General features: G+C 41.6%; 1 protein-coding gene across 5 annotated transcripts in view; it reads right to left on the reverse strand.

Moving 5' to 3' along the window:
- The window catches only part of Ipo9 (importin 9), a 41,407-nt gene extending 17,009 nt beyond the window's left edge, over positions 1-24,398 (reverse strand). For 2 of the 5 annotated variants that reach the window (XM_045160257.1, XM_045160249.1), the window contains exons 1-13: positions 24,189-24,327; positions 20,399-20,516; positions 12,824-12,885; positions 12,529-12,615; positions 11,497-11,698; positions 8,133-8,221; positions 6,462-6,548; positions 5,099-5,218; positions 4,897-4,997; positions 4,640-4,698; positions 3,319-3,470; positions 2,510-2,608; positions 621-727 (exon numbers count right to left, since the gene is read on the reverse strand). In XM_045160257.1, coding sequence (XP_045016192.1) covers positions 621-727; positions 2,510-2,608; positions 3,319-3,470; positions 4,640-4,698; positions 4,897-4,997; positions 5,099-5,218; positions 6,462-6,548; positions 8,133-8,221; positions 11,497-11,698; positions 12,529-12,615; positions 12,824-12,885; positions 20,399-20,453 — 1,220 coding nt within the window. In that variant the 5' untranslated portion in view covers positions 20,454-20,516; positions 24,189-24,327. Of the gene's footprint in view, positions 1-620; positions 728-2,509; positions 2,609-3,318; positions 3,471-4,639; positions 4,699-4,896; positions 4,998-5,098; positions 5,219-6,461; positions 6,549-8,132; positions 8,222-11,496; positions 11,699-12,528; positions 12,616-12,823; positions 12,886-20,398; positions 20,517-24,188 lie in introns of those variants that run through there. The other 3 variants (XM_045160235.1, XM_004670694.3, XM_045160266.1) reach the window with 3 other exon arrangements.
- Positions 24,399-25,000: the final 602 nt, after the last annotated feature.

The raw sequence follows: 25,000 nt of genomic DNA on the forward strand, positions 1-25,000 counted from the left end.
TACCTTTGCCTTCCAAGTGCTAGGATGAAAGGTGTGCGCCACCATGCCCTACACCTGTGTGTGTGTGTGTGTGTGTGTGTGTCTTCCCTTGAGACAGTGACTTATATGACCTAGGCTGGCCTCAAACTTCCTATGTAATTGAAGTTGATCTTCAACTACTGTCTCCACCTTACAAGAGCTAGGATTACAGGCGTGCACCACCACATACAGCTTTGCCTTTCCCTCCCTCCCTCCCTCCCTCCCTCCCTCCCTCCCTCCCTCCCTCCCTCCCTCCCTCCCTCCCTTCCTTCCTTTGTTTTTTTGAGGTAGGGTCTCCCTCTGTCCCAGGCTGGCCTGGAATTCACTATGTAGTCTCAGGGTGGTCTTGAACTCTTGGCAATCCTCCTACCACTGCCTCCCAAATGCTGGGATTAAAGGTGTGCACCACCACGCCCAGCTGCCTTTTCAATTTAAACATTATAATTATTGTCACTGAAAACAGTCAAGTTTAATAGCAACAGATATAAAATTAAGTGTTTCCTTTCAAGGTTACTAAAAACAGGGTAAAATGAAAGCATGTTACCTCAGAACTTAGGCCCTAAATAGGCCCTTAAGTTGAAGCACTTATTGCCCCCTCTTACCAGTGCTCAGTGCCACTGTTTTTGCTTTGTTCAGCTTCTTGTAAATGCCGAGTAGCTGCAGCTGCTAGGGCTGCTGCACTCTCATTCTGGAAATCTGTGGCCACAGCCTAAGGAGAGAGAATGGCTAATGAACTTACATGTCAATGATGGAAACTCTTTCACATTCATATACTAAATCCTGTATTTCTGTACTACAGCCTAGGCATTGTAAGGGAAAACAGTTGCTCCCTCTGGCTATACTAAATATGGCATAAGTGAAAAATGGTAAGAGACACCTTTGGATGACGAGGATTAGGCATTTATTTTCTTGGAAGCTGATTGATAATGGGAATTAAAAGCCACTCTACTGATGAAAAGATGCAAATTTTCTTCTTGTTTTTTTTCGGTGCTTGCACATGCTAGAAAAGTGCTTTACCATTGAGCCACACATCCACTCTTCATCTTTTGTTTGTTTGTTTACTATTTGAAGCAGGGTCTCACTCTAGACCAGGCTGACCTAGAACTTACAGTGTAGCCCAGGTTGGCCTTGAACTCACAGCAATTCTCCTACCTCAGCCTCATGAGTGCTGGGATTAAAGGCATGTACCACCATGGCTGGCCCTTAATCTGTCATAGGTTCCTTAGAAATACTACGTGAGGACTGGAGAGATGGCTTAATAGTTAAGGCACTTGCCTGTGAAGCTTAAGGACCAAGGTTTGATTCCTCAGTACCCATGTAAGCCAGATGCACATGGATATGCATGCATCTAGAGTTCATTTGGAGTAGCTGGAGGCCCTGGTGTGTCCATTCTCTCTTTCTCATAAATAAGTAAAACTAAAAGTATTTTTAAAAACGGCTGGAGAGATGGCTTAGCGGTTAAGCGCTTGCCTGTGAAGCCTAAGGACCCCGGTTCGATGCTTGATTCTCCAGGGCCCACGTTAGCCAGATGCACAAGGGGGCGCATGCATTTGGAATTGTTTGCAGTGTCTGGAAGCCCTGGCGCGCCCATTCTCTCTCTCTCTCTCAAATAAATAAATAAAAATGAACAAAAAAAATTTTTTTTAAAGTATTAAAAAAAAAAACTAAATGAGTGTGGTGGTGCACGCCTTTAATCCCAGCACACAGGAGGCAGAGAGGTAGGAGGATTGCTGTGAGTTTGAAGTCACTCTGGGACTACATTGTGAATTCCAGGTCTGCCTGGGGTACTAGAGTGAGACCCTAACTTGAAAAACCAAAACAAACAAGAAATACTAAGTGATGATGAGAAGTAATTCACAACAAATCTCTGCCTAATAGGAAATGGAAATTTCTTCATAACATTCTAGCTTACAACCCTCTATTCTATAGTTAGGGGGACCACCACCACAAACAAAAATAACAGGAAAAAAAACAAACAAAAAAACAACAAGTAGCTTTCCATGATCTTTAAAAAAAAAAAAAAAAAACCCACAGTATTTTATTTATTTATTTGAGAGAGAGAAAGAGAATGGGCACGCCAGGGGTCCCAGTCAATGGAAACGAACTCCAGATGCATGTGCCCTTGTGCATCTGGCTCACATGGGAACTGAAGAATTGAACCGGGATCCTTTGGCTTTGCAGGCAAGCGCCTTAACTGCTAAGTCATCCCTCCAGCCCTCAACAATCTTTTTGAAGTTTGTGAACCTCTGGTTTATGCTGTTGAGTCTGGTTGAAGGGAGGGTTAAACTAAAATGTTCCTGACTCAATTACCTTAATTTATTACTTTATTCCTGCATAATTCTCCCTATAATTTCATAAAAAAATCTTCTTATAGCCCTAAAAAAAACTTAGGCAAAGCCACACAACTGTGCTGCTTATGCTGGGTTAGATGGCTAGGAAGAAGAGGAACCCCTGAAGTGACTGATAATGGATGCCTAGTTGAAACTCTTACCAGCAATAGGTCTTGAGCTGCAATTCTAACAGTATAGGAGAAAGTGTCATCATCTTCATCTTCCACAAACTGTTGGGGGTTGGCTGTCCATACTTTAATCTGAAAGGTGATGAAGTTAGGTCATTGTGAGGTTACCAATTTAGTACACATGTTCCTTCTTTTCATCAACAGGCATGGGAAGGCTTCAACCTTTTATCCTAAACAAAATTCTAACCTCAAAATGTTTTTTGTTGTAGAGAAACAAATCATTTATTAAGGTATGTAACAAAGGCTATTATTTTCTAACAGATTCTAATTCAGAATTTGGCAATTACCTATTCTCTGCTGTCAACTAACTGTTAATCTTTGTTAAATTGATTTTCTCAATATATTGCATCTGGTGAGATATTTACTATGAACATTATGTCTATTTTTATGCTGTTTTGTATGAGAGGTTGTTTTGTACTCATGAATGTCCTTTTCTGGTTTTAATGACCCACCAATGAAGCTAATACCCTGATTGCTACATTTCACTATTTATAAGGAAGAAACAGATTCTCATGGCATTAGATTTTTGGGTAATGATCTCACAGAGATTTACATAACGAAAAAAGTGTTCTGAAAGTCCAACTATCTAACACAGAGTTGATAAACTCCTAATACCCAGAGATTTGGTAATAAAATGATGCCAAAGCTTTCCTAGAACTTTACGTAGTTATTTACCTACTATCTATTTTTAAGAATGAAAAGTTTACTTAAGTAAGACTTCACATTCTTCAAGTTGGACTTTCCCAATACAAATTAGCAACTGTCTCCCAAATACTATTTACCTGCTCTTCAGTGATTTGCATGTACAGGATAATATAGTAAATCAACTCAGGCAAGGCTTTCTTAACAGTGCTTTTGAATTTGCTATTTTCTAGTAGGGCATGGACAAATTCAAAAATGCTAAAGACGAGATTTTCAAAGCCCAGGACTTCACCTACAGGAAATACACAAGAGCAGAAATTAATGATATGAAAGCAAAAGGAAAGCATGTATGCTGGAAAAAACTACAGTATCTTTGTTAATTAATGAATATTTAAAGTATTTGCTAATTATTATTCCTTAAGAACTGGTAGAGGAGGCTGAAGAGTCAAAGGAATTTGAGGATATTAAATACTTTTAGAGTGAAAGAATCAGAACCACTAGATATATTTTCAGCCTGTCTATTTTTGATCAGAAATACTTTAATCCCATCACTGATGAGGTATGAAAAAGGAGAATCTTTGGGGTTTGCTGGCTAGGTAGTCCAGCTGAATTGGTGAGCTTAAGAGCCAGTAAGAGTCCCTGTCTCAAAAAATAAAGTAGCAGGGCTGGGAAGATAGTTCAGTGGTGAACGCACTTGCCTGTAAAGCCTGCTGGCCTGGGTTTAATTCCCAAGCCACTCATATAAGCTGGATGCAAAAAGTGACACAGGTGCTTGTGTGCAGTGTGGCAAGAGGTCCTGGTGAGCACAAGTGCACACACATGTGGACACATGAAAGTGTGAATAAATGATTTAAAAAAAATAAATAAGGTGGAGGGTGATTGCAGAAGACACCCAGCCTTGACCTCTGGCCTCCAAACACATACACACATGCACTCAACAAATACACACACACCATATACACATATAATTAAAAACAATTTTTTTTTAAAAGAAAGTATCACAGCCAGGCATGGTAGTGCAAGCCTTTAATCCCAGCACTCCGAAGGCAGAGGTAGGCGGATCACTGTGAGTATGAGGCCACTCTGAGACTACATAGTGAATTCCAAGTCAGCCTGGACTAGAGTGAAACCTTACCTCAAAAAATCAACAACAACAAAAGTATCTTTTGGGACTTCAAAACAAAACGAGACAAAAAAACATTACAAGTAGCAGAATTAGATGCTCTCCAAGGTATCTGTTACCACTCAAAATTTCTATGTCTTTATGTGATTCTTGCAGATGCCTATTTGGATTAAAGATGATTAATTCTCAATTTCTCACACCTGATACACTGAAAAGAAACTCAATTAGAAAACTCACTAAGAGAGCAAAACCTGTGACTTGTATGTCTCTGATTTTTTTCTTTTGTCTAGATCCCACTTCCTGAACATTGGTATTTCAAGATCAGATAAACTACATACCATCAGAGTCCACAGGATCTTCTACTTCCTCTGTGTAATTCACTTCTGTTCTCACATAAGTATGATGAAGAGTAAAGAAATAGAACCTGGAATCTGCTTCATTCATATCTATATTTATGTTCTGAAAAGTAGTATTGCATGCTCCAACACTAGGGGAGTAGACACTTCAAGCACTTTGAAGCACGTGAGTTGAGGCCCAAGACTAGATTCCCAACTATATGTGGCAGCAGGTCCCTTAAGCTTTCAGGAAAGGATATAAAGCAGCACTTTCGGTCAGGGTGTTCCAAACAATAGGCAGAATCTGCTGCATGGAGGACACCATGTGCTTTGGGAAGTTTTTCACCAGGGCTGTCACCGCCTGAAAAGTTAAGGGAAAAACACCTCACAGTAACACAGGAGAAATCAATGATTTCAGACTAGCCCTTCAAATTCCAAATCTCAGTGACAGTATATGTTTACCTTCAGGACTTCCATCTTAAAACCACTGTCAGAAGTGGGGCCATCTGGAATCTGGAGGGCTTGAACAAAGGCCTCTGTGAACTGCTGCACCACAGGAAAGATCAGGACTTTGGCTGCACCCTGATAACAGAAACCAAAGTCAATGCTGGACAAACCCCTAATCCATGGCTTCAATACATCAACTACCGAGATTTAAGGCATCTAAAGCTCTCTTCAGGCTTAGGTCTTAATCAAAAGGGCATAGCTATAGTCAAAGGAGGCAGTCCTTACCACAGTCCTCTTAAAAATTTGCCAGACCACATTTTCCTAACTGTGTTTGAATTATGAATCCCAGGGATTAGGACTTGTCAGCTAGCTTTCACATGAGAGGTCCATGAAAAAGTAGAAATGCTTAAGACATGTTTAATATGAAAAGGATATGGGGGGGCTGGGAATATATAGAGTAATTGCCTAGTAAGTGTGAAGACCTAGGTTTAATTCTGTGTGCATGTGTATGTGCATACAAAGGATAAAGTACTGAAGAAATAAAATTAATCTAAATATAAGTTGAAAAAAATTAATCAGTCAGGGGCTAGAGAGATGAGTCAGTGGTTACAGTGCTTGCCTGCAAAACCTACCAGAGTTCGATTCCCCAGTACCCACATAAGGCCAGATGCACAAGGTGGTGCATGTGTCTGGAGTTTGTCTGCAATGGCTAGAGGCCCTGGCATGCCTTTAATCCTGGCACTTGTGAGGCAGAGATAGGAGGACTGCTATGAGTTCAAGGCTAGCCATGAGACTACATAGCGAATTCCAGGTCAGCTTGGGGCTATTGGGAGAGACTCTATCTCAACAAAACAAACAAACAAACAGTTAGTCAAAATGTTAAAACTGTACATGAATTAAAATTCTCAATTAGGGCTGGAGATAGCTTGCTTGTGAAGCCAAAGGACACAGGCTGATTTCTCCAGTATCCATATAAGGCATATGCACAAGGTGGTACATGCATCTGGAGTTCGTTTGCAGTGGCTGGAGGCCCTGGTGTAGCAATTTTCTCTCTCTGCCTCTTCTCCTTCCCAATAAATAAGCAAACAAAATATGTATTTTTTTAATTTTCAAAAAAAATAAAAGTATGAGCCGGGCATGGTGGTACATGCCTTTAATCCCAGCACTTGGGAAGCAGAGATAGGAGGACCACTGGGAGATCAAGGCCAGCCTAAGACTACATAGTAAATTCCAGGTCAACCTGAGCAAGAATGAGTGAGATTCTACATGGGGGTGGGGGAGAGAAGAAAAAAAACACAGAGGAGCCACTGGCAATAGAACGCATTGATAAAGACTTTACACATGAATTGCATTATTCACCAACCGAAGGCTAGCTTACCTTTTCTAGCTCCTCCATGTTACAGATCATATGGGCACAAGTGGTAAAAATCTCTACTGCTCGGGAGCGAGTTCGAATACCATACACCTGGGAAAAAGATTATGGCATAGTTATATTAGCATGTATATGTTATGTTATCTAGGACTAAAAGTAAAATTTTGACTAATCAATTCTCACATGAGATTAGATTCCCTACAGAGATACAGATATGAATCATTCACGTAAAAAGAGAGATGTCTGTAGTTCAGACAATATAAGACAGCAGAATAATCATAGAACTTACTGGAATCAGCTTTATATTCAGGCTTCTGTGAGGTGATCTAATTGAAAATCAGCTGTGCATTTTTTGAAATCCTAACATGGCTAATATAACTCTCTTTTCGGCAAGATAGGATTGATTTTCCTCTCCTAGCCTGAATACTGAGATTACAGGAGTACACTAGCATGCTCAACTTCTCTCTCTAGTGGTGCTGGGAAATGAACCCAGGACCTAAGCACATACCCTGACCACTGAGATACATAACTGGTCCTCAAAGTATTCCTCTTTTGTGTGTGTATATGTTCATTTGTGTGCACGAAGGGCAGAAGATAACCTTAGATCTTTCCTCAGGAACACTGTCCACTTTTTTTCTTTGAGACAAGGCATCTCATTGGTCTAGAGCTTGCCAATTAATTAGATTGGCCCCAGGGCTCTGCTTCTCAGTGTCAGGATTATAAGTGAGAACCACCACTCTCAGGATTTTATGTGGGTTCTGGGGATCAAACTCAGATCCTCATGCTTCTAAGGCAAGTACTTTACTGATGTGGCTATCTCCCCAGATGTGTACTTATTTTAAAATGAGAACTATTTATTGGAGGCAAGGAAATAGGAAGGCTTAAACATATCCACTTGGTATTCATATCATACTGTGAGTAGGTTACTCTTCGTATACACACTAACCTAATATATACATGGTATATATTAAGAATCTATTCATAGCTGGGCGTGGTGGCGCACGCCTTTAATCCCAGCACTCGGGAGGCAGAGGTAGGAGGATCGCCATGAGTTCGAGGCCACCCTGAGACTACATAGTGAATTCCAGGTCAGCCTGAGCCAGAGTGAGACCCTATCTCGAAAAACCAAAAAAAAAAAAAAAAAAAAAAAAAAAAGAATCTATTCATGGGCTAGAGATGGCTTAGCCGTTAAGGCGCTTGCCCAAGACACTTAAGGACCCAGGTTCAATTCCCCAGTATCCATGTAAGCCAGATACACAAGGTGGTGCATGTGTCTGGAGTTTGTTTCTAGTGGCTAGAGGCCTTGACACGCCCATTCTCAATCTTTCAAATAAATGGATTAAATTTTTAAAAAAGTTCTCTTAAAAACATCTATTCATGCAATGAAGTACTAGACTACACCCAAATCCTCAGTTGAGATAGGTAGGGTTAGAAGTGACACTAGGTACTCAGTGATTACAGATGGCAGAAGGTATTAGATATACTGACACACATCAACTACTTTACCAATGAATGTAATGTTTATAGTTAATGAAGTTCTGGCCCAGGCCTTGGTCAGTTCTAGTCTTTAGGTACTAGCATCAGCAGCAAACATCATAATCTTCCACCTGAGAGGTGAAGGTGGACTACAGCCTGAATAGTCCATCTTGCTGAAGTCAGGGAGCTGAGATTGCATACCTCAGCCATGGTGAAGATCTTATACATCTCTGGGAGAATGACAGGAGCAACAAGTGGCATCTGTGTGTCCGTCACTTCTCGAGTAAACTCTACAAAGACAAAGTACAAAATGCTTCATAAAGAAATAAAGTATGAAAATTTCCGAATCATGTGCAGGGGGCAGTTCCCAATCAGCACATAAATAAGGATATTGGCTTAGTGGCCTCATTCTGAGGAAGGAAAAGTAGCAAGAACTGCTAATTGTTTGTAAAAAGAAGAAAAAGAACAATACAGACAGAACAAGTAAGAGATGAAGAAAGAAAACTTCGGGGCTGGGGAGATGGCTAAGAGGTTAAAGGTACTTGCTCACAAAGCCTGCTGCCGGTTCAATTCACCAGTATTCATATAAACCCAGATGTACAAAGTGACACATGTGTCTGGAGTTCATTTGCAGTGGCAACCTCTCTTTGCCTCTCTCAAATAAATAATAAAAAATATTTTACAATAAAGAAAACCTTAACATACATATTGAAAGGAAACCTGAAATAGCACCACATAAAATAAAGGCAAACTGGACATGGTGACACATGCCTTTAATTAGAGTACTCAGGAGGCTGAGGTAGGAGGACTGCCATGAGTTTGAGGCCAGCCTGGGACTACAGAGTGAGTTCCAGGTCAGCCCAGGCTAGAGTGGGACCCTACCTTGAAAGAAAAAATAGGGAAAAAATGTAAAGGCAAGCTGGGCATGGTGGCACATGCCTCCCAACACTTGGGAGGCAAAGGTAGGAGGATCACCATGAGTTCAAGGCCACCCTGGGAGTACAGAGTGAATTCCAGGTCAGCCTGAGCTAGAGTGAGACTCTACTTTGAAAAACAACAACAACAACAACAAAATGTGAAGGCAACTGGGAAAAATGACTACAACTGATGGGATCAGAAAGGGAATACCTATATGAAGGTAGCAAAATGCAATTTATTTGTAGAGTGACATTTGAAGAAAGAAGGGAAATATGGGTCAACTTTCCTCATACTTCAAAAAACAAAACAAGGGCTGGAGAGATGGCTTAGCAGTTAAGGTGCTCACCTACAAAGCCAAAGGATCCAGGCTCAGTTCTCCAGGACCCACATAAACCAGATGCACAAGGTGGCACATGTATCTGAAGTTCGTTTGGAGTGGCTAAAGGACCTAGCATAATCATTCTCTTTATATCTGCCTCTTTCTCTCTCTCTCTCAAACAAATACATATGCCAGGCATGATGGCCCATGCCTTTAATCCCAGCACTCTGGAGGCAGAGAGGTAGGAGGATCGCCATGAGTTCAAGGCCACCCTGAGACTACATGGTGAATTCCAGATCAGCATTGGCTAGAGCAAGACCCTACCTCAAAAAACAAAACAAAAATAAATAAATAAATAATGTTTAAACAACAGCAGCAGCAGCAGCAGCAGCAAATAATCAACCAAGCAAACTATATGAAAGACATATAAGGGCTGGGGAGATGGTTCGGCAGTTAAAGGCACTTATAAAGTCAGCTGGGCCAAGTTCAATTTCCTAATACCTATGGAAGGCTGATGCAAAAAGTAACACATGTGTGGGCTTTGTTTGCAGTGGCAGGAGGCCCTGGTGCACCCATACTCTAACTTGAACATAAAAGATCCTGGATTTCTTTACTAAATAGTAGTAGCATATAAACCCTCAAGTTCCACTAACTATTAATTCTATCTTATGCTTTCCTACATTATCATTATGAAAATGGAGCCCATCAAAATTAGGATATTTTCAGAAGGATATATTACTAAAAATGCAGTTAAAGTTAATACAACTCACAGTCTTGGGCATTATCAATCCCCACAAATCAAATAAACTGGGAGCTTGGTGTGGTGGTGCACACCTTTAATCCCAGCACTCAGGAGGCAGACGTAGGAGGATCACCCTGAGTTTGAGGCCACCCTGAGACTACATAGTGAATTCCAGGTTGGCCTGGGCTAGAGTGAGACCCTACCTCCAAAAGAAACCAAAAAATAGGGCTGGGGAAATGGCTTAGCGGTTAAGGCATTTGCCTGTGAAGCCTCAGGACCACGGTTCGATTCCCCAAGACCCAGGTAAGCCAGATGCACAAGGGGGCACAAGCATCTGGAGTTCATTTGCAATGGCTAGAGGCCCCAGCGTGCCCATTTTCTCTTTCTGCATTTTTCCCTCTCTCTCTCAAATAAAAACATAAAAATAAAAATAAAAAATAAATAATAAAAGCTTGGCTTCTTTATGAGCTATGGTTTCTCTCTGAAGAATTCTCAAGGCTAGAGAGATGGCTCAGTATAAGGCACTTGCCCGTAAAGTTTGATTCCCCAGTACCCATGTGAAGCCAGATGCACTAAGTGGCACATGCTCTGGAGTTTGTTTACAGTGACAGGGGGCCCAGGCACACCCATACTCACTCACTCTTTCTTTGGTTCTGTCTCTCAAATAAATAAATGAAAATATTTTTAGGAGCTGAAGAGATGGCTTAGTGGTTAAGACACTCGCCTACAAAGCCAAAGGACCCAGGTTCAATTCCCCAAGACCCATGTAAGCCAGATATAGAAGGTGGCACATGTGTCTGGAATTCATTTGCAGCATCTGGAGGCCCTGGCACACCCATTTTCTCTATCTGCCTCTCTCTCAAACAAATAAATACTTATCAATATTAAAAAATATTTTTTTTAAAATTCCATTTGACTATTACAATTTTTGGATCTGGGGTTGAACCTAGGGCCTCATGTAGGTAAGTGCTTCTGACACTGGTCCACATCCTTAGCCCTATTTGATCATACTTAACTTTGTCTTGGTTGAGCTAAGCAAAGGCGTATACTAAGCCTTGAGTTTTTATAACTATCTATTTTGTGTGATTTGTTTGTACATTATGAGTGTAAAGTAAGTCTTAGCTGGTTAACTGAGACATTTTCAAGAGGACATACAGTTGACTAAATAGAAAAGAATACATAAGAGTAACAATAAACATACTGACTAAAACCCACTGAGAAAAGAATACATGCCACTTACAGTCAACACTTGTTTTTTGTAGTGCTGAGGCCTGAACTCAGGGCCTAGTGCATGCCAGACAAGTGCTCTACCACTGAACTATATACCTCACCCTTCAGTATCCTTTAAGTCTAATACCTGATAACAGAAAAACTATGCCAACTTACTTCTTTGGAAAGAACCAACCACCTGGAGGGTAGATGTGGAGATAAAATGATGGAGTAGCAGCATTTGTTTAAAAAAAAGATAGGAGTAGGAAGCAGCATCTGTTACAATTCCTACTGTCTAGGCACCTTATTACAGAGCTTCCTGTAACTACTCCTTACTTAGGATCCAAGTATCAAAACCAGGGAAAGGCTTCTGGTACCTGTCAGCACACGCATGGCTCCATGGACAGCATTTAAGTCTCCACTCACTAACATCTCCATGAGCAGGTTGAAGAGTTGGGGCCAGGCTTCCGGCCAGTCCCAGTGGGCAATGGCTGACACAGCATAGGCCACACTGGAGCGTACTTTGCTTATTGATTCTCTCAACCCATTGGGCAATAGCTCCCGGATAACAATTTTTGCCTGTAAAGGAGGAAAAGTCCACTTACTACTAGATCAGATTCGAAGTAACTGGCAGAGCCTAGTCCAGTTTAGAACTGTTATAAAAACAATATATACAAAAACTCGTATCTATAGAAAACTCCTGCATATAAGCTTGACAAATAATTATTTGAAGTTCATCTGTGATCTCTAAGATTATGCTGTCCATGAAAATAGCCACCAGCTACACATGACCATTTCAATTAAAATTAAATAAAAACTCAGTTCCTCAGTTGCAATAATCACATTTTAACTGTTCAATAGCCATAGTAACATTTATATTGGATACCACAAATACAACATTTCTACAATTACAAAAGACTTCAATGGGTAACTTTGTTTACAATGAATCTCACTATTTCTTAGGGACCCAGAATGGTTATTTAGCAATGCATTATGTTTTTATTTCATTTAATTGTCAAGTCCTTTGAATTTTATACACTTAGAAACTTGGGACATTGAATCTTTATCTCTAAATATGCTTTAAATTATCTCATGGCCTGTAAAGGGCAGAACTGGAATTTGAACACAGGCCAGATTGATACTTGAAATCAATCTTTCCTCACTTCCCCATGGTGCCAACAATCAAACTCATGGCCTTGCATGTGCAAGGCAAGTATTCTACCACTTGGCTACATCTTCAGGCTCCTCAAACTCTCTTAACTGTAACCACAGCATCCCTAATGCCACCAACCAACTCCCTTTTGCCTAATCTGGATTGCCGCCTGTAGTCAAATAATATTGATAACCTAATGTCTTAAAGATTGACCCCCAAATCTCTGTAGGCAGACTAATCAAGTAACTATTTTTACCCTTTCTGTAGTTTCAGGTGGCCTAAACTTCTCAGACTGGGCACACCAGTGAGTCTCCACATACTGCTTCAAGATGACCGATGCCAGCTGTAAAGAGAATAAGCCAAGAAGTGCAGTAAGATTTATTTTTACATATAAAAACCACAAATGGCTTGATACATTTGAATCATATCTAAATCTAGCACAAAACTCATAGGTTATTTATAAACTGGCCTTATTATTTTTCTTTTCTAAAAGAAAGTTTCATTAGCAAATAAAGAGAAATTAATTATAACCGGGGTCAGCCTGGACTTACCTGACGGATTGCCAGTGCTCCCTGGGGATCTACAGTCAGCTCTGCCAGGTGAACACCAAATTCTGAAAGGGAAGATTTGAGTCTGAATATTCAAGAAAGCCATAGCAATTTACTGAGCACTATCCCCAATGCCAACAAAAATGATTTCATAAAGAAACCTGAACCACTGCTTCTAAAAAAAAAGTTCAATAGATGGGGAAGATGGCTCAGCTGCTAAAGGTACTTGCTTTTTTTTTTGGAGGTAGGGTCTCACTCTAGCCCAGGCTGACCTGCAATTCACTATGTATTCTCAGGCTGGCCTCAAACTCACAGCAATACTCCTACCTCTGCTTTCCATGTGATGGATTGCTGAATTTAAAGGTGCGCACCACCATACCCATCAGATGCAGAGAATGGACACACCAGGGCCTCTAGCCGTTATAAACAAACTCTAGATGCATGTGCCACCTTGTGCATTTGGCTTTATGTAGGTACTGGGGAATCAAGTTTGAGTCATTAAGCTTTGTAGGCAAGCATCTTAACCACTGAGCCATCTCTCCAGCCTGGCACTTGCTTTTAAGGCCTGCTGGCCTGGGCTCAATACCCTAGGACCCATGTAAAAGCCAGGTGCAGTGACATAAGCATCTGGTGGTGAGAGACCCTGGCATGCCCACATACACATACAAATAAATTTAATAAAAAATAAATAAATAACTTTTTAGAAAGTGCAGTGATTTTAGGAGCTGTCCAGATATATGAGATCTTATCCCCAAAAAGCAAAAACAAGTGTCGCAAATGAACACTAGTTTCCAATAAGCAATGTAAATTTTTGTTTGAGTCAAGGTCTCACTATGCACTCCAGCCTAGCCTTGAATTTAGTATCCTCCTGCTTCCACTTCTCAAGTGCTGGGATCACAACAGTCTTGTAATGTATACATGGAGGCTGTAAAATCTTACTCCCAAATTAATTTATACTTGCAAAGAAATCAACTATCAAGAGTGCAGGGCTGGAGATAAGGCTTAGTGGTTGAGGCCCTTGCCTGAGAAGCCTAAGGACCCAGGTTCGATTCTCTAGGACCCACTTGTGGCAGGTGCACAATGTAGCGCATGAGGCTGGAGTTTGTCTGCAGTGGCTAGAGGCCCTCACATGCCCATTCTCTCACTATCTGCCTTTCTCTCTCTCAAAACACATTTTTAATTTTTTTCAAATATTTATTAACAATTTCCATGATTATAAAAAATATCCCATGGTACTACCCTCCCTCCCCCCACTTTCCCCTTTGAAACTCCATTCTCCATCATATTTCCTCCCCATCTCAATCAGTCTCTCTTTTATTTTGGCGTCATGATCTTTTCCTCCTCTTATGATGGTTTTGTGTAGGTAGTATCAGGCACTGTGAGGTCATGGATACCCAGGCCATAAAATACATTTTAAAAAAGAATGCAGTATTGCCAGCTGTGGTGGTGCACGCCTTTAATCCCAGCACTTGGGCAAAGGTAGGTGGATCACTGGAGTTTCAGGCCTCCTTGAGCCTACATAGTGAGTTCCAGGTCGGCCTGGACTAGATAGAGTGAGACCCTACCTGGAGGTGGAGGGGTAGGGGAAGAGTGCAGCACTGACTTTCACATCTCACAGGTTATGCCAGCTATCCAAAACAGTTACCATCAGTTACAAAGACTACTTGAAATGTGGATAGTGACAAATGAGATGGTTATAAATGTGTATCTGGCTTTACATAGGCACTGGGGGATGGAATTCAACACCTTAGGCTTTGCAAGCAAGTGCCTTAACCACTGAGCAATCTCTCCAGCCCACCCCTTTGGTTTTTCGAGGTAGAGTCTCACTTCAGTCCACGCTGACCTTGAACTCAAGGATATTCTACCTTGGCCTCCTATAAGATAGTATCTTGGACCTGGGATGGAGAAAGTGAGGATAGGGAATCAGTACTGAAACTCAATAGACATCAATATTGGCTTCTTAACTTTGAAAAATGCATGTCATGGCTCCGAATGAAGTTAATGTTACAAGAACTGGGTGAGAAGTTTATGAAAATACTCTATACTATCTTTGAGACCATGAGTGCTGGTTTTTAAAAAATTTTTTTTGTTATTTTTATTTATTTATTTGAGAACAACAGACAGAGAAAGAGGGAGAGAGAGAGAGAGAGAGAGAGAGAGAGACAATGGGCACGCCAGGGCTTCCAGCCACTGCAAATGAACTCCCCTTGTGCATCTGGCTAACATGGGTCCTGGGGAGTAGAGCCTTGAACCGGGGTCCTTAGGCTTCACAGGCAAGCGCTTAACTGCTAAGCCATCTCCCTAGCCCGAGTGCTGGATTTAAAGGCATATACCAACATACCCGGCGAGACTTTTAACTCATTCTTATTATACCCTTATTTTAAGTGGCAGTTTTATGTTATTGATAAACTGCATCCTCAGCTTCTCTAAGCTACAGGGCTTTTTTGGGGGGGGGTGCTTTTGTTTTAAATCTTTTATTTATTTATTTGCAAGGAAGGAGAGAAAGAAAGAGAATGAGAATGGATGGGCTAGGGCTTCTAGCCACTGCAAACAAACTCCAGATACATGCATTACTTTGTGCATCTGGTTTTAGGTGGGTAATGGGGAGTCAAACTAAGGTCGTTGCAACATTGGACGTCCAGGAGGCCAGAAACTATGTAAACTGAAAATTTCTGGGAATCCCTGTGACACCATATGCTCTAAAAATCTGCAGATGGGGATCCCAGTTAAAGACATGGCCTGAATCACAGCAAAAACTTTGGTTTTTAGCTCAGTGTGGTGGCGCATGCCTTTAATCCCAGCACTTGGGAGGCAGAGGTAGGTGGATTGCCATGAGTTCAAGGCCACCCTGAGACTACATAGTGAATTCCAGGCCAGCCTGGGCTACAGTGAAACCCTACCTCAAAAACAAATAAATAAAAATAAAAAATTGGTTTTTGAGTACTGTGGGGATTACTAAATATTATGGATACTTTTAGACTGAATACATTTTGCATCATGAAATAACCAAGAGCCTATGGGAGCCAGAGGCAGATGTTATTGAACACTTGGTCCCTAGCTGGCTGGGTGGTCTGGGAATATTGTAGAACGATCAGGAAGTTTTGTCTTGCTGGAAGAAGTTGAGTCACTGGGGACAGGCCTTGAGGTTTTATAGTCCAGCCCAACTTCCTGCTTGCCCTCTGCTTCTTGGCTGAAATGTGATGAGCCTGCCTGTCTAAACTGTCCACAATATCTGTAACACTCATTCATCTAAACCTACTCTAGGTCAAGATTTTGCAGTGTTTCAAGTGAAAACATGTTAGCCAGATCTTCCCACTCTGAAAAACTGTCACTACAGTAGTGAGACAGGCAAGAACAAAGGTCACTCATAACAGGAGCCACCCCAGAGATGCAGATTCACTGTGGATATTTAAGGTAATACTTCGTGGAGAAATAATTAAAAGTAGAGAACAGGAGCTGGCCCCCATAGAATTGTTGAGGAACAGTATAATATGGGTTTTGGAAAGACCAATCGGGGGCTGGAGAGATGGCTTAGCAGTTAAGGCATTATCCTGCAAAGTCAAATAACCCAGGTTCAATTCCCCAGGACCCACGTAAGCCAGATACACAAGGTGATGCATGTGTCTGGAGTTCATTTACAGTGGCTGGAGGCCCTGGTGCAACCATTCTCTCTCTGTGTGTCTCTAATAAACAAATAAAAATAAATAAAACTAAAAAAAAAAAGAAAGATCAATCAGGAATAGAGCAGAGTATAATGACAGTCAAAGCCTTTACTGTGAAAGGAATTGAAGAACAGATTAAGGCACTTACACACTTGACCTCAGCCTCCATCCATCTTAAGTGTGTCAAATGTAAGGTAATACCTTTCCAAATGCCTCACTTCAGAGTTTGTGTCTATAAAAAATTAAACAAGGATTTTTGTAACTTGGAGAACATAATGTGTTCCCTATTTCTAAGGATGCACCTAAGTATATTAAAATGCTCTAAGAGGCTGGAGAGATGGCTCAGCAGTTAAGGTACTTACCTGCAAAGACTGACAAGCCTGGGTTCAATTCCTTAGTACCCACAAAAATCCAGATGCACAAAGTGGCACATGTGTCTGGAGTTTGTTTGCAGTGGCTAGAGGCTCTAGTGAACCCATACTCTCCCCCTCTCAAATTAGTAAATAAATAAATAAGATGTATGTATGTATGTATGTATATATTGGTTTTTCGAGGTAGGGTCTCACTCTAGTCCAGGCTGACCTGGAACTCACTATGCAGTCTCAGGGTGGCCTTGAACTCACGGCAATCCACCTACCTCTGCCTCCCAAGTGCTGGGATTAAAGGCTTTTTTTTAAATTAAACAAGTTTTTTTTTTTAATTAAATGCTCTAAGGATTTTTGGATTAGATAGCCCATTTGATGACTATATAGTATCTTTGCATTCAGCTATTTAATTGTTGATGTGAATCACAGCTGCATCACAATTTGTACAGTTTCAGAAAATCCTCTAAAATGTGAAAAAAAAGGAGAAAGCACACTAATACCCATTCTTCAAGTTCACATAGTTAGTATGATAATGGAGTTAGCCTCATGGCCTTGAGTCTACCCAGTGTTGGTCTTCCTGGACACAGTAAACCAATTCTAGTGTGTCTTATGTAACTTTCTTCAGAATGACCTACAAACATACAAAATTTGAATAATCATCTTTCCTAGGAGAGTACTGATACACACAGTTCTAGGGTCACAGTGAAGCATAAAGAAGGGAAAAGAAACCACACATTTTTCACCAGTTCATGCTGGTGACAATCAGAGGTGTCATTAGCACAAGAAGACCAGGCAAATTGAACAGAGGTCCTGTCACAGTTGGAGAGAACTTTACCATCACCTGGAGAACTTCATGTCTAGTTTTCAGAGAAAAGCTTACATGAAAATATCCTCACACCCTTGCCCCGCCCCACCATACCTGTGTCAGGAGAAGGTTACAAGAGCTGGGAGCTCTTCTAATAAAGTCATATATTAATTGTATCTGGTAACCTGTCAGGCAACCTGTCAAAGATCACACCCCAAACTCTATTCACCACCTTGACCATGAAGGATGGTAAGAACAAAAGATCACCAGATTATGGCTCACAAGGAAGAAGTGTGAGTCAATGAGTACTCTCCACCTACAAATATAAGATGGAGTCTCTGTAAAATTTATTTCCTTTACACTGGAAAGAAGCTTGAAAGTTTAAAAGCTTTGCTAGGAGATAAAAATCTGAAGAAAATCATCATAGATTATTAAGACAAATTTTAAAATAAAATGAAAAGAATATTTTCTTTTCTACAGGTTCCCAGAGCTTCAAAAATCGGTGACACCCCAAATTCAAAAACAAAGAACAAATCTGCATTAGGTGAGAGAAAGGAAATATACACCATATTTTACTTAACTCAGTTCATTCTGCCTCAACCACATATCCATTGGAAATAAAGTGGTATCAGTGTCACTGCAGAAGAGGACCACACTCAAAACTTTTAACTTACATGAAAGCTAATGAGGAATTCTTTCCAAGGAGTATCAGTGTGGTGTGGTATTGATAATGAACTGTGCTAGAAAATTAAGGCAAAGAAAGAAAAAACATAAAAAGAAATTCTAATATCTCTAACTTATTTTAAATAAGATCAACACAATTGCTTTTTTCTATTGCTGATTTCTGTTACAGGGCAGAAACTTTTATTTATAGTACCAAAAAAAGGCTTATTTGAAGACTTTAATAAAGATTATGTAATACTTTTTAAAGAAATATAACTAAGAATGTCTGTTTTAAAAAAATAAAAAAATAGTCGGGCGTGGTGGCACATGCCTTTAATCCCAGCATTTGGGAGGCAGAGGTAGGAGGATTGCCACGAGTTCAAGGCCACCCTGAGATGACAGAGTTAATTCCAGGTCAGCTTGGACCAGAGTGAGACCCTACCTCAAAAAACCAAAATTACACTCGGGAGGCAGAGGTAGGAGGATCGCCGTGAGTTCAAGGCCACCCTGAGACTACAGAGTTAATTCCAGGTCAGCCTGGACCAGAGTGAGACCCTACCTCGAAAAACCAAAAAAAAAAAAAAAAAAAACCACACCAAAATTAAAATAAAATAAATAAAAATATATCTGGGTGTGGGCTCATGCCTTTATCCCAGTACTCAAGAGGCAGAGGTAGGAGGATTCCTGTGAGTTCAAGGCCACCCTGAGACTACACAGTGAATTCCAGGTTGGTCTGAGCTAGAGCGAGACCCTACCTTGAAAACAAAAACATAAAAACAGTACTCTGGAGAGATGGCTCAGCAGTTAAAGGCACTTGCTTGTAAAGCCTGATGGCCTGGGATCAGCTTCCTAGTACCCAAGTAAAGCCAGATGCACAAAGTAGCACATGCATCTGGAGTTCATTTGCAGTGGCAAGAGGCCCTGGAGTGCTTCATTCTCTCTCTCTTTCTGGTTTATTTGATTATTTATTTGGGGAGAAAAAGAGATAGAGAGGCAAGCAGCAGGCATACAGACAGAGAGAATGGGTACACTAGGGCCTCTAGCAGCTGCAAGCAAATTCCAGACACATGCTCCATGTTGTGCATCTGACATAAGTGGGTCTTGGGGGAACTGAACCTGGGTCCTTAGGCTTAGCAGTCAAGCGCCTTAACCATTAAGCCATCTCTCCAGCACCCCTATCTGTTCTTACAAAATATATAAATAAGAACAAAATTAAAAATAGGGCATTGTGGTACATGCCTTTAATCCCAGCACTTGGGAGGCAGAGGCAGGAGGACTGCTGTGAGTTTGAGACCACCCTGAGATTACATAGTAAATTAATTCCAGGTTAGCCTGAGCTAGTGCGAGACCCTACCTCGGAAAACCAATAAATAAATAAATAAATAAAAACAAAAACAGTGCTTTTATATACTTTAGTGTGTGTATATGCATGCAAGTCTGCTGGAAATTTCTCATTTTATTAATTAGTGTCTTTAACATAGCTTCTTTAGAAAACATAAAAAAGAATAACTAAATAACTTACTTTGGGATGATTAAAGCAGAGAAAATATAAGACATACACAGGCCTTTAATTTTGTTTTGTTTGGAAAGGACTAATTAAGATTAAACTAAGATTCACTCTAAAGCAAAGGAGAACAACTCTCATGGGGGTTGTAAGAGTTAGCTTTCCAATCCAAAATGGAATTCTCTGGTTTCCTTCCCAAGTAATGCTTTAGCCTCTTTCATTTTCTAGTCTTTCTCAATCCTAGATTCATCTCCCAGTCTTTTGTTCTCCTTTCTTGCTCTATTTGTTCCCTGTTCTCTCTTTTTGCCCCATTTGGCAGAAATTTATATATGTAAACCTTTGGCATACAGGAAAAATGCAGAGAAAGGCATGGAGGATAAAGTTAAGAAATACTACTGGTAGCAAGGGTCTTCTAGAGAGACATTATGTTGGAAGTATTTTGACAGTCAACTTCAGGAAGCACTGTGAACAGAGAAATGCTTGTAGGACAGTTTTGACTAGAGCTCTGGAGAAGTCTCCTTTTCTCATGGGGGTTGGTAAGCACCACAAAACCATAGCTGAAAGGAAAAAGAAAACTACCACTGGCCTTTGTCCGAGCATGGCCGCCTTCCGCTCGGTTCAGTGCCCGCCACATGCCCAGGAGTGCGTCTGGATCCTTGAGGGGCGCCCTTCGCAGGTGGACAATGCTTATGCTATACTGCAAAAAAGCCAGAAAAGTGCCCATGAGAACCAGAAAGCAAATTTCCAGCCACCAGGATCATCTCTCTAGGCATCTAAGATGGGGAAATCAACACACAAAACTGGGCAGCATCAGTATTGCAGGAAAGCGGAGGGACAGAATTATTTACACCCTCTAGCTCCACATAATGGTGGTAGAAGGAAAGAAAAAATGTATTATCTGTGACATTTTTGCTGGGAGCAAGGCAGAAAAAGCTGGGCTGGCAGTAGAGCTCAGTGGCAAAATGCTTGCATAGCTAACATGCATGAAGCCCTGGGTTCATTTAATCTTTGGCAATAAAAAAAAGACAAAATACTGAGTCTGTTGGGAAAAATATCTTCATTTCGTAACTAAAAGAAAATCACTAGGATCTAAATCTAGTTATATTAGAAAACTTCTGCTATGCTGGCTAGAGAGCTAAAGATTGTGCATGACCACACCCATTTCAACAATCAGGATGTTCTTAGAGAAAAGACAGAAGTAGAAGAAAAAGAAAAGCACCCAATTCTGAGATATAATTGATATGACCCTACCTATTAGTGAAACAAAATTAGAAGGAAATATCAATATATCAAAAAGGCCTTTGGTGGAGCATGGTGGCACACGCCTTTATTCCCAGCACTCGGGAGGCAGAGGTAGGAGGATTGCCGTGAGTTCAAGGCCACCATGCGACTACATAGGAATTCCAGGTCAGCCTGTACCAGGTGAAACCCTACCTAGAAAAAAAAAAAAAAAAAAAAGAAAGCCTTTCTAGAACATCAGGCTGACGGAGCTAACTATCATGATCCTTTTCAGACTGACACACTAGGAGTCAGGTAGATCTCTGCCATACACCACTTCCTTGGTTTATAAGAGGTATCCATTCTGGAAAATGTGATAATGAATTGTGGGAAAGTTATTTCTTAGAAATTATCAGCTGGCAGACAAAAGGAATGACCAGGATGTAATTTTTTGCTCTAGAAATTCCATTTTCCTAAGACAATTGGTTCTTTAAATCCCATCTGTGGGGCTAACAATGTAGCAATGTAGTGGCAGAATGCTTGCCTAGCATGCACAGGGCCTAGATTCAATCCCCAGCACTGCAGAGGAAAAAAAAAAAAATCTATGATACAATTTGGCCAAAGCATGCCAACCTAAGCCACAAAGAATTCCAAGAGTAGAAAATCACCTATTCATTCATTGTAATTAAGCTCTTATAGTAGCAGGAGAAATGTCCTGCCAATTTCATCAGGTTAAATAGTTTGTCAACTCATTGTTGCTATACTTTTATTAACCCTATTCAGGTAATTGCAAGGAGGGCTACAGCTGGTAAAGATCATGTACCTAAGAGTCAGCCAGACTATAAGATGGAAGGTATTCTGGACCCAATGGCAAAGATAACCATAAAAGGCCATGAAAGGAAAGGATACTGTCTAAGAAATGAACCATCATCTTCTACCTGAAATAGATACAGAAGGGGTGAACCTTTGTAGTTTTTTTTTTTTTTTTCTTTTTCCTGAGGTAGGGTCTCACTTTAGCTCAGGCTGACCTGGAATTCACTATGTACTCTCAGGGTGGCCTTGAACTCACAGCCATCCTCCTACCTCTGTCTCCCAAGTGCTGGGATTAAAGGCATAACACCACCATGCCTGGCTGTAGTTTTTTGTTTGTTTTGTTTTTTTGTTTTTTGTTTTTCGAGGTAGGGTCTCACTCTGGTCCAAGCTGGCCTGGAATTAACTATGTAGTCTCAGGGTAACCTTGAACTCTTGGCGATCTTCCTACGTCTGCCTCCCAAGTGCTGGGATTAAAGGCGTGCGCCACCATGCCCGGCTCTGTAGTTCTTTTTTAAATACACATAGAAACGAGACTATTTTAAAGTCTCTGGAAGGTTCACAGCACATCCAACTTCAGGCTTGATCCAACCTTATAACCACATCTAAACCTGAGTCACATGCCTTACTACTAGGCCACCAATATCATATTATTCATCAAAACCTTTCAACATGCCACACAACCAGTAAGTTAAGGGGAAGGGAAGGAAGACTTGAGGGCAAGTCCTTCCCTTTCCCCATCAGTGGACTAGATCAAAACTCTGTACTTATGATTTCAAGATCAAGAAAGTGGGAGACCAGAGCTTTCAGCTTACACATAACCTTTTATAGCAAGATGTCATACATACAGCTGGAAGTGTGCCAAGAGCACTACTTACGAAAGGTTTAGTTAGGATCAATTAGCATCAGATCAGCAATGAAACTCAAGCAACAAATTAAATTTGGAGAGTTTTCTTTGTTTCATCAATCTTTTTTTCATACACAAGAGACAGAGACAAAAATGTAAAGGAATTTTACCAAGGTTATAGACACCCACTCAGTGACATGAACTACAACTAGCCTTTCAAAATGGTCCTTCACTTATTAGACCCCAAATCTTAATGGTGTCAACAGAAGGAAAGTTGTTTTCAATAACTTTTTCATACTGTGAGAGAAGGCAAAACTAAACAAGGGAGATTTCTGTCTTCATTTCTTTTCAATAAAAATACATCCTGTGGGCTGGAGAGATGGCTTAGTGGTTTGCCTGCAAAGCCTAAGGACCTGAGTTCGATTCCCCAGCACCCACATAAAGCCAGATGCACAAGGTGGCAGATGCATCTGGAGTTTATGTACAGTGATTAGAGGCCTTAGTGTATGCCCATTCTCTATCTACTTCTCTCTCAAATAAATAAATAGCAGTTTAAAAAAAAAGTCCTGTAAGAGTTAACTCAAGTGACTGGTAAGACCATGAACAATTTACCATATCTCTGAAAAGGTCTAAACTTAAGGATCAGTGGGCATACTGTCTTGAGATAGGGGATTCTGTGGACCTGGGGATTCCCAATGAAGCTGTCCTGACTAGTTATTATTATTATTATTATTATTATTATTATTATTTTACACAAAGATATTCCTTCCTTCTGTTCTTTATAAAGTGGCTGCCCTAAGTCTAATGAAAAACCACTGAGCAAGAAAATGACAGACAACCTCAAACCAACTACTTTACTTTCTCCTCCATCCCTCCCAAGCACATATCGGAGGACGGGACAAAGCGTCTACAACAAAGGAGGATCCGTTCCTTCACATACACACGCACACGGCAGTATTTAACAACAGCCAATTATCCTGACCATGAACGGGAGTGTGGACAGGAAAGCAGCTGCATGTGCATGTGCCTATATTTCGAGGAAAGAAGTATGAAAATCGTCTAAAATCTCAAAACTGAAAGAGGCAGAAATTTGTTCGCTGACATTCACTAAGCGGCGACAGGCGCCTTCCCAAGGCCGTTCCCGCCCCCTCCCCCCGGCCCCGTCACCCCTCTCTCGGATCCCACCACAGCCACGCTGGGGGAGAGAGCGGCAGAAGACCCCGACCCTAGACCCGAGGACAGGCCGGGTCCCGCGACAGCACCAGCACCAGCTGGAGCTCCATTACGGTCCTCTGCAGATGCCGGGCTCACGCACTTGGGTTCAAGCCTCCACCTCGCCAGGGCGGGACTCTCACAGCCACCGGCCGCATCAACCTGTCGCTTCCCCCTCAACTCCTCGCGCCCGCATCTTCGCACCGCCCGGGGCTGCGCTCAGCGGGGTGTGCGTCCGGCCCACGTCCGAGCCCATCCTCGCGACAGTCCCGCCTCACTCACCCTCCGTCACCTCCAGCACCTTAATCTGTTCCTCAGCAGCCGCCCGCACCTCCTGCACGGGGGAAAGGATCCCCGTGAGGGTATCCACCAACGCCTCCTTCAATCCTTGCGCTACAGGACCCGGCAGACCAGAGGCCGAACCTGCCGCCGCCGCTGCCGCCATCTTTCCTCGCTTCAGCCCGCCAGCCCCTCGGCCGGGACCCGCCACTGAAGGACGGATCCCGCGTGTGGCCAATCCGCGAAGCCGCGCCTGCGCACCAATGTACGCGGGCGCGGGGCGGAATGGGGAGTGGGGGCTGCAGCCGGGTCATAGAGCTAAGCCTCCCGAGACAGCGCCTCCTGCCCGCCTCTGTGGTAACTGCTTGTTTGTTGGCCGCGATCGCTTTGGACTTACGTGTAAATAGAAGTTAGGGGCGTCCCTAAAGTCGCACCAAAGAGCATGCACGCTTGGAATAAAGGCCATGATACATGTATGACTTTAAGACCCATGGGCCTTTCAGCTATGACACTTGTGTATTAGATAAGGGGAATGGCCATAGGGAATTTAAGGAAAGGAGTCTGGGTCAAAAGTAACACCTATTGTAAACTATCCAACAGTAAAATAATCCAAATAATCCAACAGTAAAAATAACCTTGGCAAAACTGGGCATGTTAATTTCTTAACTTTTTTTTCCCCAGTTTTTCGAGGTAGGGTATCACTCTAGTCCAGGCTGACCTGGAATTCACTATGTAGTCTCAGGATGGTCTTAAACTCACAGCGATCCTCCTACCTGTGCCTCCCGAGTGCTGGGATTAAAGGCATGCGCCACCAC

Source organism: Jaculus jaculus, chromosome 1 (genome assembly GCF_020740685.1).
Source record: "Jaculus jaculus isolate mJacJac1 chromosome 1, mJacJac1.mat.Y.cur, whole genome shotgun sequence".
Classification (NCBI taxonomy): Eukaryota; Metazoa; Chordata; class Mammalia; order Rodentia; family Dipodidae; genus Jaculus; species Jaculus jaculus.